The 15,820-nt window shown below is 38.5% G+C and overlaps 1 protein-coding gene across 1 annotated transcript; it reads left to right on the top strand.

Annotated features, from left to right (window-relative positions):
* The first annotated feature begins 5,109 nt into the window (after nucleotides 1-5,109).
* Nucleotides 5,110-13,312, top strand: LOC110709165 (serine carboxypeptidase-like). The gene is made up of 9 exons (XM_021887381.1): nucleotides 5,110-5,483; nucleotides 6,283-6,451; nucleotides 7,412-7,531; nucleotides 11,270-11,413; nucleotides 11,546-11,696; nucleotides 11,915-12,003; nucleotides 12,198-12,456; nucleotides 12,575-12,708; nucleotides 12,863-13,312. Exons 1-9 carry the CDS (start codon nucleotides 5,185-5,187, stop codon nucleotides 12,989-12,991), a joined length of 1,494 nt encoding a protein of 497 aa, XP_021743073.1. The 5' UTR covers nucleotides 5,110-5,184; the 3' UTR covers nucleotides 12,992-13,312.
* The last annotated feature ends 2,508 nt before the right edge of the window (nucleotides 13,313-15,820 follow it).

Raw genomic sequence — 15,820 nt, forward strand, 5'->3', positions numbered from 1 at the left:
TACCTGTGTGAGTCTGGGGACCATCCACCTGGGGAAACAAATTTGGTAAGTATGTTTACAAAATGAAATCGTATATGGGAAAAAATGACAATTGTTACAAACCTGCAACCGTAAGCCTCATCAGCTGCAAGGCGTGGCGGAGCGATGTACGGCTCATACTGGTCATCCTGGTCCTGCTGCCCCGGACGATGTACAGCAGGCCTACCTGGTCTTCCTACGTGGATGTGCTCCCAAGCCCATAGCTTCAATAACAAAACACAAAACTATGTTAAATATGACATTACTCATTACATAATTCGCTTGTGATAATATACGTAGTATACCTGAAGCACAAACAGAGGTCCTCCAATCTCGAGCGCACCACTCCGTGAGGCTCTGCAAAGTTGGCGATACAACACCGCCAAAGAGGCACTACCCCAACTGTATCCACGGATATGCTCCCAGTCGTGGTCTAACAGCTGTAGGTAAATAAGCTGCAAGTGGCTCCCGCTCTTGTTGCCGAACAACACGCCGGATATGAGGAAGAACAAGTACGCTCGAGCGTATCTCTGTACTGTGGAGTCATCGGCGTCCGCAGGCAAGCACTGGAAAGTATCTCGTAACCAGACCGTCCTCAAGGCGGAGCCCCTAACATCGTTGGGACCTGGCTGCACCCCGAGAACCCGCACAACCAATCCAACAGGATCGACTAGAAATGATCCCGTCACCGCAGTCCCCTGTACTGGAAGGCGCGTCAGTATTGCCACGTCCCGCAATGTCACAGTCGCCTCCCCAACTGGTAGGTGGAAGGAGTGCGTCTCCTGCCTCCATCTCTCCACTAACGCCGTGACAAGGTGTCGGTCGATCTCCCTGAATCCCAAGCGATGTACACCGCCAAAGCCAGCGTACGTCACGTACTCAAGGCAGCGATCATGGACAACCTAGGGGGTCCTGTAGTGCCTGCACTGTAGTGGCTTCGCTACGTCACCCTGAAAACACAGGAGCATTTATAAGTAACAAAAGATAGTACATCAAAGAATCCAAAAACGTTAAAGATGAATCATTACCGTCAGGTTCCATACGTCGACGCTTCGATGGGTGTACTGTAGTGTCAGGACAGAAGGGTCAACAGGTCCGGGTGTCCTATCCCGTACGTCCATGATATCTGTTCATTGAAAACGTTACACACCAAACACTAACGCAATATATTGAATACTAATTTCGATTGAAAGGCATAAACAGGAAATCTCGAACATCCAACGTACAAAATAAAATTCATCGAATTGAACACAATAACACATAATGTAGAAAATTATAACTCTTTCATCAAAATAACACCACTACATACTACTATATCAAATAACACATATACACTTAGGTCCTATGTTGGTATAGATCGACAAGTAGTGCGGTTGTGACCTTGCTGGTGACAACGGCTGCATTTGGTTGGGGGCCGGTTGTTGTCATCCATCTCATTGCGTATGCGCTTCGACTTTGGACGACCTTTTCCACGTATCATTGTGCCGTCCGGAATGAGTTTAGGGCCTACGTACTGTGCCCACTGTGCCCAGGTTGTCTCGCAGGGGATCGGCCAGAACTGTGGTGCATATGTGTTCATGTAGGCGGCCGACTGCAACAGAGGGTCCACCCAAGGCCGTTTTGATAGTGAGTATGTAGCACAGACTGCTAGCACATGAGAACATGGGAGGTGGAGTATCTTCGGTTTGTTGCACGTACACGTTCTCAACTGCCAGTTCACCGTATGCTTGTGGCCTCTTTTATTACCAACTCTATCTCCCCTCTCTGTTGTCACTTGGTAAATATGCAATCGCCGGTTATAGGCATCCACTCTATGATATCTGGCTTTAGCGGTGTTCTTCTCGAGGATGGCAGTGACCTTTGGGGGGTATGGAAGTCCCTGATCAGACCTAGCCTCAGAAGACTCCCTTCTCAAAGTGAAATACTTGTTAACTCTGTGGAAGGTTAACTCGACAAGGGACATAATCGGTAGAAACCGAGCTCCTTTCAGCACATTGTTGAATGTCTCCGAGAAGTTAGTAGTACATATACCATACCTGCGACCACTGTCGTGAAACAGAGACCACATAGGGAACGGGACTTGAGCAATGTACTCAATGGCCTTGGGACAGGCCTCACTAATGAAACACAGATCAGCTTGAAGTTTTCTTTCTTGCCTTTGGTACGCAGCGGCCTTGAACATGTCTCTCATGTCGTTACTTCGCACGTGAGTCTTCAAGTTAGAGGCTATGTGGCGGACACAAAACCTGTGATACTCTCGGGGCTGGGTGAATCCAACATTAGGATCATTCATTGCTGCAATGATCCCAGGATGCCGATCAGAAATAACACAAAGGCCATCCCGTTGCGTGACACGATCTCGAATACAACCTAGGAACCAAGACCAGATGGAAGTGTTTTCCCCTTCAACCACCGCAAATGCAATAGGAAATACTTGGAAGCTTGCATCAACACTCGTAGCAACCAACAGTGTTCCTTTATACTTCCCGTACAAGTGCGTCCCATCGATACAGATAACAGACATACAATGTTTAAAGCCATCGATACAAGGACCGAAGGCCCAAAACACTCGTTCAAACACTTCCATGTTGCTGTAGTATACACCATCCACTAAAGCTTTGTGTTTCCATACGACACATGTTCCCGGGTTCGACCGTAGGAGTGCTTGCATGAAGTGGGGAAGTCTGCCATATGAACTCTCCCAATCCCCAAATATTTCAGCTATAGCTTTCTCCTTGGCATACCACGCTCGTCGATACGGGACATCGAAATGAAATTGCTTCGAGATCAGTTCCTGTATGAATTCCACTTTCAACGAAGGATCTTTCCGCACAAAGGACTTCACATACTCGGCTATTACGGACGAATCCAAGTGTGGGTGATCATTAGATAGTACTTCACTGATACATGTCTCCCGATGCGGGCCTTTGTACGTGACTATGGTAAAACCACGTGAGTGCTCACTCGATTTGGTACCCCGTAGCATCCAACCACATTTCTTCTTGCATCGCAGATGTAGGACACCATCATTCGAGGTCACTGTGGTGTAGAATTGATTCCTCTGAATAGAATACATCTTCACCATTTCTTGAAGCAGTTTCTTGCTCTCAAAATACATTCCCTTCTCAAATTCTCCCCCGGGAACAAAAGAGGTGTGGCTACCCGATTCGGCCCAATACTGATCAACTTCATAGTTCTCGGGTACCTCACTGAACCAAGGTATGGGAGTTCTAACCAACGGCTGACCATCTTCCACCTGTGTAGGTTCATCATCCCCCTCTCCGTTCTCGTCCTCATCATCCATTTCCGCATACACATCATACACCGACAATTCATTATTCACAACATCATCAAAATGATTTGGCTCTTCTCGAAACGGTGAACCATCATCACCTTGCATAGGAGAGTAGCTATGCAATTGCATCGGCGAAGATGCCACGGTGTTCGATGACGACGGAGCAGGCTGGCTGAACACTGTCACGCGTCCCCCCGCATGTACTGGTGAAGCTATATGAGAACTAAAAGGCAGGTGAAATTGGTCGTCCTGCATCATTCGAGTGAAAGAACCCATCCCATATGCATTCGATGGAATGTGGTTTGCGGGCTCTTGGAAGGACGCGATGTTGTAATCAGAGACATATGTAGCTTGCTGTTCTGCCCGAGTACTTTGTTGGGTACATATAGGCACTGTTTCTACATATATCTCATTGGGAAAACCCTTCATTCCTACCATGGTCCTCAAACCTTTCAAATGTCTGTTCGTAGAGACAGGTAACAACACTTGCACCCCATGACCAGTATCACACCTCATTTTAAGGTTCAGTTCAACAGTCATAGGGTTTGAACCAATACAACTGTGAACCTCATTCATCAGGTCAGTCACAGTCATGTTCGGTTCAAGTGTTATAAGGTCCATATTGCCTCCACTGTACTCCACATTTGATCCATTACACAAAATTTCACCTCCCCATCGACATAACAACGCTACATTTTGTCCAGCCATATTCTACATAACAACCAAGACACATTTTACGTAAAGCCGTTAAATCATCCCTAAATCACCACAATCAAACAAAAAAATTTTACATACTCTACAAATTAACTACTAAGAACCCCTAAATCACCATTATTACACAAACAATGTAGGTAATTACAATGGTTCAAAACCTAATAATTATCAACCATTGTCAACAATTTTCAACAAAACCAACAACAACAATTCAACATTATCCAAACTATTATCAACACTAACAATATCAACACTACCATTATCAACACTAACAATTCAACAATTACCAACACTAATAATTCAACAATACCAACACTAACAATTCAACATTTTTAACACTAACAACTCAACCTCATCAACATTTTAACCCAATTCCAAAAAAATTAGAAATCACCAACATAAACCCTAGAATTTAAAACACAAAGAAAGTTGAATGTATACCTATTTCAGGGTGAGGGGAGTGTATAGTGGGCTACACGGAGGGCGACGGTGGAGGTGACAGCGGGCGACGGTGGAGGTGGCGGCGCCGGCGGCGGTCTACACGGAGGAGCACAAGTATGAGAGAGAGGGGGATTAAGTTAGAGTTTGGGAAAGAAGGGGTTTGAGAATGAAGGAGGAGGAAATGAAATGAAATGAAATACACTGTTGGAGGGAAAAAAAAACGACAGAAACGCTATTAATAACCTTAAACGCTGTCTGAGACAGCGTTAATAGTTCCAGAGTTAAACGCTATCTGGGACAGCGTCTTTGGTATAACTGTTTTTGTTTTTTAAAAACATTTTTATAAATAAAAGGCAATTACAAATTTTTTTTTTTAAAAAAGGTCAACAACAAAGACGCTGTCCTAGACAGCGTTTTTAGGTTGATTTTTTTTTAAAAAAAAACCCAGGCATAAAACGCTGACCGAGACAGCGTTTTAGCCTAGAAGCTTAGTTTGGTAAATATTTTTGCCACGCAACCATTTTGGTTAATATTTGCCAAAATTGGCTCACTTTGGAAAAACGTCCGAAAATTCTTCTTTCCGCGGATTTTCTGCTGCCCAACAGACTTTGCTGTGCAAGCCCCTGTAAATCGGATTTAAGTCATTTAACTCCACAAATACGCAGTATTACAGTAGCCCACCCCAAGGGTCAAGGGTGAAGCATAAACTTAGAAATATGGAAAAGTTGATCATTTTCTTGACAGTCCTCTTCTTCCTCTCTTCCTTCACCTCTGCCAAAATTTCGGTTTTCAACGAATTTCAGGCTGATAATCCCATTGAAGCGTTCAATTTATTCCCAAAAAGACCCGTTAACATAATCAATAGCTCTGATAATGGCGATCTTTCTCACAGCAGCTCAAAAATCGTCGAAAAGAGGTTCAAATTTCCCAATTTCTACGATCCTAGTGGTGCAACTGTTGAAGAACTGGGCCATCATGCTGGTTATTATCAGATTCAACACTCTCATAATGCTAGGTTTGTGTTCATAATTCTTACTCTTTGGATTTTTTTTTTTATTTATTTTTTTTTTTTTTGTGGTTGTAAATGTTGCTAGTGAAATTGAAATTTCAATTTTAGATTGTTGTTAAAATTTGTTGATATAGGTTAATTCTGGGTTATTATTTTTGTTGCAATTGCATCTGATTGTTTGTTATAAACTTATAACTACTAACACAAAATTGCATGGCTGTTTTTGGCAAAGAAATTATTAATATTGTTAAATATGAGTAAGAATTTGAAGGAGATGTAAGAAAAATGGATAAAGATAAAGAAAGAAAAAATTATTTTTGGACATCTAAAATGATTAATTATGCAATTTTTTCTTTCCCTAAATAGAAGTAGAGTTGCGAAATTTTGAAAAATAGGGCAAGTTAGTGATCATAGACTTCAAATAGTTGAGTTAGTAGTTATCATAGTTTTATCAAGCTGTAAAATTAGCTAAAGATGAACTTACATTTACATGTAGCTTATTTGATAGGGTCTGAACTTTGAGATCTTGTGCAAGTATGCGTTGTGTTATTAGTACATTCTTTGCGTTTGATAACCCGGAACAGTTTTTGTGGGCAATAGGCCATTGTATGCTCTAATTAGGGTCTACGCCTAGTAGTAATTCTGGGCAATCAAGTGTTGTTTGTTCAAATAGGCTTACTGCTTGAATTGTTCAGCTATATTTTTTGGCTTATAAAATAGGCATTTACCCATGATCTTCGTCATTTGTGTGATATTCGTCAGTTGTGATGAATTTTCTAAACGTTTGTGTACCTGTCATCTGTAGGATGTTCTACTTTTTCTTTGAATCACGTAACAGAAAAGAAGACCCTGTTGTTATCTGGTTAACTGGAGGGCCTGGTTGCAGCAGTGAGTTGGCTCTCTTTTATGAAAATGGGCCATTTAAAATTGCAAACAACTTGTCCCTTGTATGGAATGAATATGGCTGGGACCAGGTACTTAAGTCACTTACTGCCTTTTGGTGTCATTTTGAATTACATAATGATGTGTGAAATTGTGCGATGCTTCATACATAAATGTCTCTTGTGAAATTAAGTCGTTCTGAGTTCCTGACAACCACAACGTTATCTAAGCATAGATGATATGTGCTTTGAGATTTTAAATGATGGAATAAAGTCATTTACATCGTGGCAGTAAACTACCTTCAAGGCTTCATGTCAAAGTATCTCATTCTTAATGCTGTTTACATGGTAATCGTTGTCTTGAGTAACAAACTTGAGGCTTCAGAATTTGAATATATGCAAATTGGACTTGGGTGTCTGACACAAGTATGTGTCATTTTGTCCTAGTGTTGCACTCTAGTATGTCAATTTGAATATGAGAATTCAATATTCCGCGTATTATGAAAAAAATTTATGAGTTTTTTCCAAAATGAAGTGTCAAGTTTCCATAATCCATAGTCATGTTGGTTTTTTGAGGACATGGCACAAGCTCTAGAATTGAAATATAGCTGGGATTGGATGCCCATTTTGATGGTTCCATGTCCTGAGTTGCCATAATTGATGAAGTCACTTAGTAGCATGAAATGATTCTTACTTTACCAGATTGAAGGATTGTCATTTGGTTAAGGAGGCTGTTTGGTACTTTTTTTTATACATAAAAGTGTAACTATGTAGGGCAGTTTACAGTAGAAATGTAGAATTGTTATAGGTTTAAAAACCGGATGATCAGCTTGAGGTTAACACTTCAATTCCTCTCTCTCTCTCTCTCATTTTTATTTATTTATTTTTATTTTGTAAAATCCTATTTCTGTTTTAGAAGTAATACTACTAGTTTCTTGAGGTAATATGTCGAGTTTTAGTCTCTTGTAGCCTTAGCCCATTTTCAGAGCAGATTCCCGAACATGCTATTATTGAAGATATCATTTAACAGCCAGAGTTATTGCAATTTTGCAGGCTGCCAACCTCATCTTTGTTGACCAGCCCATTGGGACTGGATTCAGTTACTCCACTGATAGACATGACATACGACATGATGAAAGTGGGGTTAGCAATGATTTGTATGACTTTTTACAGGTATGTCTGTTTTACCATATGTCAATTTATTGGTCTCATTCTCTCAGACTTTCTGAATAGAATTCGATTTTGATATTTTCTTGTACATGATTTTTTCTGGGATGTTTTGTTTTGTCGTGAATCATTCTTTTGGTTAGATAATCATGAATCAGATTGTAATTACTAAGAAGATGTGAGAACTTGGTCGTAGGTAGTGGATCACTCATTATGTATAGACAGCTGTATCCTTGCCTACCTCTTTTGCAAGTACTGGATATCTATAACCAAGCTGCATCTTATTCAATATCTTATTGGTAATTACTAAGAAGATGTTGTATGTTGATCCTTAACATTAAATTATTAATGTTGGGAAATTCTCCTATTGGCAATCAGAAACAAATGTTATTATCTCTGGTAACCTTATACACTTGATTTATATCAACCATGAAATCAATGGCTATCAATACCTAGCAATTAACTTGAATTTCTAACCATGATCAACAAACACTATCATCCACCTTCATCAAATTTCTCCCAACTACACTCTGGAAACCAGAAATCCACAGCTGTTGTTACACTCTTGGCTCTTGCCCAGATCTGCAGCCATGCCATGAGCCCAGCTGTAGCTTGCAGCAATCAATGCCACCAGTGTGCCAGGAATCTGCAGCCACGAGGCTTGTTCCCCTCAACCCGTTTCTTGTGAAACGTTTGACAGGGAAATAAAGAGTAATTCTGAGCAACAATTGCTCAATTTGGGCATTGTTAAGAACAAATTAAGTGTTATTCAATGGGCTTAATTTGTTAATAAGAAACATTTCCAATCTTGGGCCATTTAAACTCTACTACTCATACTTTAACCGTTTAACGGGATTAAGCTCCTCTATATGGTTTAGTAATTTCTTAGATATGTTTTAGTTGAGGGACCTTTAGGAAAATAATGGCGAACATGGGGGTCAAATGTGGTTAGGAATACTTAGCATAATGTAACATATCAGTAACCAACATTTGATTTGCGGATCATAGAGAGGAATATTCAATGATAAGCATACTATTATGTAATTTACATGAAAATCTATGTTACTAGGATTCTTGGGAAGTAAAGTGCCTGACAAGAAGGCATTCATGTTATGTATTTCGTTTTTTAACAAGTGCAACCTAAATATTCTTATCCCTTCCAGGTGTTGGAAATATGTCGGCCAGAACTAGTGTTGATAGGTAATTGAACATTCAGAGTGATAAAGATGACAGATATATCATTGGGCTATTCATGAATATAAACAAGTTGCATATTGTCCAAACCTTCTTTCCTATGCCCAAGCTTAAAAATAATTGTTTGTTTTCTGTTAAGTTTTGTAGAACTTACAGTTTTACCCAGGCTGTTCACAAACTGCTCATGAACATATTGTTTCAGTGCTAATACTCTCATGCCTAGTGAGATTTCCTTCTAAAGTGTAGAATATACAGGAGGAATTACTATAGCCACTTCTCCCCCCTTCCCCTTCCCGCATAGAATGTGGATATAGTTGCATGGTGAAATGAGGACAACTTTAGAAACATCAAAAGGAAAGGATACTGTTTCACTGGCCATAGTTTTTCCTAGAAAGCAAATAAATCCACATAATGTTCCTGGTTATTGACCCAAATGAAAATATTGCAATGGTGCTAATTGGATGAACTTCTATGAACTGGGGTGGAATCTGAGCTTGAGACCCGATAGCAGATTCACTAACCAACTAACTTAAAGTCTGAGATTGGCCCATTCTCACTCTCCTGTTTTTGAGACCCCCTTTCTGTCTTAATTAGGTATGTGTTGTATGCACATTTATTTGTCTATTTAGAGGAGAATTTGGATATACGTTGTACAAGTACCTGTTACTGGTTGTTGGAAATTCAGTAATTTAGCGGTTTTATCTTATTTAATTTGCTGAACTCAAGAACTAATTCCATAACTGGCTTCCTTTGCCTTTCCAGATTTGTTTTTATTTATTATCCACATCCCTTCATCATTTCACTCCCTAGATACTCTTCATGTTCTCATATCTTATTGAGACTTCAGTGGCTACCGGCAAATTTTGATATGTGATTCTCAATTTTTACATCTTTCCTGCTCATGTAAGGTGTATCAAACTGAGTATATCTATCCCATGTGATAAGAAATTGGGCACCAAAATTTCCATCTGATAGCTTTGATTCTTTCTGCTACTTAATGCAAAGTGTTAGAGCTTTGGTGGATGATATTGCTTTTCAGAAACAGCATTACTGCTTGTACTGCTTCAGATCATTTTTCATAGAAATTGATACACCTTCTGCTGCTTTAGATAGGAAAATTATGACGGAAAATGCATCTTGTCTGGTTGCAAATATTTTCGTAAGATGATTGTTGATAGAAATTGACAAATTTACAAAACTCAACTAATTCTAATTCAAATTCAAATTCATAACAGTAAAATCTGGGAAAACATTATATATATATATATATATATATATATATATATATATATATATATATATATATATATATATATATATATATATATATATAGTGGGTCCTAACTAAATCACAACAATAATAGGTTAATATTTGCTCCTATTTGTAGTACGCCTATTATTAGTTGATACTTAACAACTTATCACTTTTTTCTTATTGGTGGTACATTTTTGTCAATTAATTTGTCCATTTACCTGATCTAATATTTCCCTCAAAGTGCGTGCCAAATGTGTTGCTAGAAAATAAAAACGAGGAAGTATAATTTAGACATGCGGTTTTCAATTGTAATCACACCTTTGAAAATTCAAGAACAAGCAAATAATACTACAAGTATTAAAGAGAACTAGAAAGGGAGAGAAGTGATGTTACAGTGGAGAACCTGAGAATTGGAAGAAATAAACCACCCTAGCACTAAGTAGTAGTATTGATGAATGAATCCATATCACAAGCATTAATCGTGTGAAATTAATGCTCCTCAACCTCTCAAAAACTCTCTCATAGTGTTTTAAGTTTTGCGAATACTTTACAAAGTGACTTTTGTGAACTAATTTATATCAAGAGTTTTATGAGGCATTAATGAAACAGTGTGTTTTGCGATTTGGGCTAACACAAATACAAGGACATGTTGGGTGTAACAGAAAGCTAAACTCAAAACTGAATCTGAAGTAACATGGACGTGTGACACCAGTCATGGATGTGTGAAATCAAGAGAAAATACAAGTTGCAAGGGGCAAAAGTGTACACTTATTGGCATAAAAAGGGTAAAACCGCTTATGGTGTTAGCAGTTTTGCCCTTTTTTGACACAAAATCTTACGATTTTACCCCCTGATGATCGAAATTTGTTTATCAAGGTTATAAACTGGGGCTCCGTCGTGAAATCAACATGGGCATGTCACCTGCTTCTTCCCTTCCAAAACTGAAGTGTTTGCTTCCTCCTTCCAGAAATACAACCAACATGGCCAGGCCTATGCAGTCTCCATACCTTAATCACTTTCATGCTTGAATTACCAAGCAACACTCCATTTACACCTTGAACCATCTCACTTAAACCTAACAATAAAACGGTGAATTATGTCCAAGGGCTTGCGTTTCATGACCAACAGATACTGTCTCATTCTATCATATATGTTGTAGGCAGTTTTCCTTTTATTTTCTTTGCCTGCTGATGCTGATTCAAATAAAACTTTATGATCACATCACCTGTATCTGACCATTTACTTATTATTGGTGTTCTGTCTTCTGACTTAGTGGATTTCATTTCCAATGCAAGGCATTCTTTACCAAGCACCCAAGTTTCGCAAAAAATGACTTCTACATCACTGGAGAATCATATGCTGGCCACTACATTCCTGCCTTTGCTGCTTGTGTTCATAGCAAGAATAAAGCTAAGAAAGGAATTCATATCAACCTCAAGGTCTGATAAAGGTTTTTTATTTTATTTTTATTTTTTTAATTTTATTTTTTTGGTTAAATCCAAACATGTGCTCTAGTGTATGTGATAATTTAGCCAGTCGTAACATGTTTTAACTTATCAACATTCGAACAGGGATTTGCTATTGGCAATGGGCTGACTGATCCTGCAGTGCAGTATGAAGCATATCCTGATTATGCATTAGAGATGGGGTTGATCAAGAAATCATCCTACAATGTGATCACTAAGATGGTTCCTCTGTGTGAAACAGCAGTAAAACTCTGTGGTATAATTTTGTTTGAGGGTTTTCTTGCATTGTTTTTGGGTGGGGTTGTGTATGTGTGCTTTTGTGGGGGGGGGGGGTAGAGGGGGTTGTTCATGGCTGTTGAGTGATTGAATTAATAATTTGTGGGAATGTGGTTGAAAAAGAATCAAAATCTTTCTGGTGTTACATAGATACCTTGATTCTTATCTTCTAATTAATGGTTTGGTCTATTGTTACAGGTACAAAGGGTACAGTCTCCTGCATGACTTCATACCTTTTATGCAACACTATATTTACAAGCATTAGACTGCTAATTGGTGATACTAATGTATGATTTTGTATGGCGTTAAATATTTATAGCTAGACTCGTTCTTTGCTAAACTTATGGAGAAAGATCTAGACAAAAAAAAATTACCGTTTAGTAACTAGTCAAATGATAATTCTTGTCTTTCTTCAGAATTAGCTATAACGGCTTATGTTTTACATAAATTGATGAATTTTGTAACTTATTGGTTCTTGCAGTATTACGATATAAGAAAAAAGTGTGAGGGACGCTTGTGCTATGACTTCTCAAACATGGAAAAGTTCTTAAATCAGGAATCTGTTAGGAGTGCTCTGGGTGTTGGAGACATTGAATTTCAGTCTTGTAGCACCACGGTATATCAGGCCTTGCTTGTTGATTGGATGAGAAATCTTGAGGTTGGCATCCCAGCTCTTCTTGAGGATGGAATTCAGTTGCTTGTATATGCTGGAGAATACGATCTCATCTGCAATTGGCTTGGTAAATTTTATAAAAATAAATATATCAACCTGCTATTCCCACGCGATCTCCATACTTCAAAGTAATCTGTAGTTGATAGCATGTTACTTTGTTTAATTGTGTTATTTTGTATTACCAGGCAACTCAAGATGGGTCCATGCTATGGAATGGAGTGCGCAGCAAGATTTTGTAGCATCACCTGAGATTCCTTTCGAAGTTGATGGCTCTGAGGCAGGAATACTGAAGAGCCTTGGTCCTTTGAGTTTCCTCAAGGTTTGACCCCTCTTCCTGGAATTAAATATTTGACATTTTTGTAAAGTCAATTTATAACATTTGAAACTAAAGTACTTTAGTTCTATATTGGGTAAAATGCTTCTTAGATACATGACTGTTTTGACAAAGCTGCTGTTCATTATTCATTTAACAGGTTCATGATGCTGGTCACATGGTTCCTATGGATCAGCCGAAGGCAGCCTTAGAAATGTTGAGACGATGGACTAAAGGCTCACTTTTGCTATCTACTTCTACGCCTCAAACTTTTGTTGCTTCCCAGTGATACCTTCTGTTCAACTCTTCTAACAGGGCCTATCGCATGAAGAAATGTTGTACTTGATCTTTCTAGTGTTTTACGTAGCTTCTGCTGACTGCTTTGGTTTGGCAATGGTGTATTTTTGTGCATTTCTTGTGCAATTTTCTGATTTTACCAGGGACTTGAAAATGATCTAAACATGCATACTTTGGCTAAAGTTGTTCTTTTGTAAACCTTCAAAATAAATGTGTATATGTTGAGATATTTGGGGAACGGAGGAAGTATTTGATTGTGTATTCAAAGACTTTATTATTATACGAGATGTATATAATGTCGTGCTTTTCTTAATTTTCTAAAAAGCAACAAAATATGTGGGTGATCAACGAGCTTGGTTAAATTTTAAGGGGTTCCAAGGATTACTTGGGATTAGATCTCATTCAAATAATTTATTATTGTGACTCTCTACACCAAAGAAAAAAAAAATGGCAGTTGGAATCAAATGTGCAAACTTGACATGTGTTTTTATCTATCCTAAGAACAATAAGGGGGAAAAAAAATATTTCAACATTATAATAGTATCAAAAAGTTAGTTTATGTTGTAATACGCATCACATGCGTAATAGGAACGAATTTGGAATATTGCAAAATCTCACATCCACATTTTCTCAATGTAAGAGTAAATATTGTCGCTTAGGACCTCATGCTCAATTAGACGTTTCACTGCATGGTTTAATATATCGAGCAAACATTGTTCATGCAAGGTTACTATAAATTCCTGCATAATCTGAGAAAAATATACACAACAATCAATTTGAGTATTTATAAGCACGTGAGCCACCTGCCGGCGCCAACCCTGACCTGCCGCCACCTTCCGAACACCGGCGAACTAACCACCAGCCCGACCACCCACCGTGGCTGGCCTACCTCTTCTTCTTTCCCCTTTTGCTTTATTTTGCTTAAAACTTGATTTAATTGTTTTGAGTTTTGATTTTATTGTTTGAAATTAATTTAATTAGTATGAAAAACTATATTTTGGTGATTTAAAGTTATAATTTCAGATTATAATTGTTGTTATTATTTTAAGATTTTATGAACTATAAACCTAGGGTTTTAATTTATTTAAATTGGGATTTTAGGGTTATTATGATCAATTAAATTGGGGCTTTTGTACCTAATGTATTTCTAATGATTAATTAGATATAAAACATGTTTTAAAGGAAGTATTAAGGAGTTTTTAATCAAATTATATTTGATTATTGGTTGTTTTCTAGGAGGTGATTATTCCCTATGAGACTTTTAATTGGTTAAAAGTGGCACAAAGAATTGTGTACACACGGTACGTACATGTCTACTTCGTTGTAAGTAGTATCATGTTTAGGTACCAAAAGGAAATAACTTAGTTCCATGTTTAAAGAACTCTTGGATGGAAATTGTTTGGTTAAACATTGAATTAATTATGTGCTTATGTTTATGAGACATGTTTTGGTGACTTGATTATGTTTGTATGGAATTGTGGATGCAAGCATGTTAAATGGGATTAATTGTTTGTATGGAATGTTGATACAATCATATTTTATTGGATTGGTTTGATAACTACATTTTGATTATTGAAGGATTGGAATTAAATGCTTTAAGTGGAATGAATTTATTATTGATTATTTCATGAGGTTCTGATGCGGAAACTAAGTCTGGGTTAGGTGGTTTTTGGTTAGGATCAAGTGTTTAGGCTAGGGGTTGAGGTGGTTTAGTGTTTGGATATGTGTTTCGGATTAGTATTAAGTAGTTCCTAGCTCACGTGAATGAACTAGGTTAGTTAGGTATGGCTAGAGTTAAACACTCACTCTACTAGCCACGGAAAATAAGTTCACCCCGAGCACTCGGAGTGAAACTCACAAACCTGAGTCCACGAGTTCAAGCTAACTTGAGTCCACAAGTTAAAATATAGAAAATACTCAAAGTATATCTCAAATTGTTGTAGATTTTATTAAAAGTTGAATGATTACAACTAGAATAAAACTTCCGTTTATAGGTTTAGGAAGCTACTTACAATAATAAGCTAAGTAGTCTTAATTAATTAAACTAACTAAGGAGCACACCAAAAACCGTCAAAATGAACAACCCTCCATGAGTAACGGTCCCTTGAAAGCTGCTGCACATTGAAGGTTTTCAACCAGCTGCAAAAATGTTGGGTTTCGTAGAGTTTGACTCTACGCGGAAGGGAAACCCACCCAAGACCGCACACTAATTAAAGCGACTAAGCATGCAATCACTAATTAAACAACAATTAAGAGAGATAACAAAATACATTCTTACCCTTATCGCGTGCTTCGCTTGAATCCCGAGCTCTTACTTGAACCCCGCAAATGCGAAGGTCTCCGGCAGCTCATATCCACGAACCCGACCCGAACGATCCAAGTCCCGAAGGTTAGTCGGGACCCGACCAATAAAAAAACTAGAGTTTTAAAAACTTAAGGTTTTCTCACTTTTCTAAGGAGATGCGTTTTTAGTTCCACTCAAGTGTTCTTCCCAAATCCCAAAACCTTGGTATTTATAGGGAATCGAACCTTGAATTCCCACTCTCAATCAATGTGGGAGATTTGCAATTTTCCCATTTTATTTTAATTAAAACAAAAATAAAATTGCAATACAATCAATAAGTTACAAGTGGCATAAAGGAGGAGGAGAGATTAGGTGAGGACCATTTCCAAGGGGGGGACCATAGCCTTGGTGCCCAAGGCAAGGCTCACACCCTTTGGTCCCCACTTAGCGAACCCCGCACTCCCTCCATGTGGCTGGCTGGCAGCCTGCCTTGGCTGCTAAGGCTGCCAGCTGGCGCCTAGCACCAAGGTTGGGCAG

The sequence above is a fragment of the Chenopodium quinoa genome, unplaced genomic scaffold (assembly GCF_001683475.1).
Source record: "Chenopodium quinoa cultivar QQ74 unplaced genomic scaffold, ASM168347v1, whole genome shotgun sequence".
In the NCBI taxonomy this organism is placed as follows: Eukaryota; Viridiplantae; Streptophyta; class Magnoliopsida; order Caryophyllales; family Amaranthaceae; genus Chenopodium; species Chenopodium quinoa.

Bases quoted from the DNA above. Each gene is read 5' to 3' on its own strand.
- LOC110709165 (XM_021887381.1), top strand. From the start codon at position 5,185: ATGGAAAAGTTGATCATTTTCTTGACAGTCCTCTTCTTCCTCTCTTCC. The intron at 7,532-11,269 runs GTATGTCTGTTT...TTCCAATGCAAG, and splicing joins ATTTGTATGACTTTTTACAG to GCATTCTTTACCAAGCACCC. The intron at 12,709-12,862 runs GTTTGACCCCTC...TTCATTTAACAG, and splicing joins GTCCTTTGAGTTTCCTCAAG to GTTCATGATGCTGGTCACAT.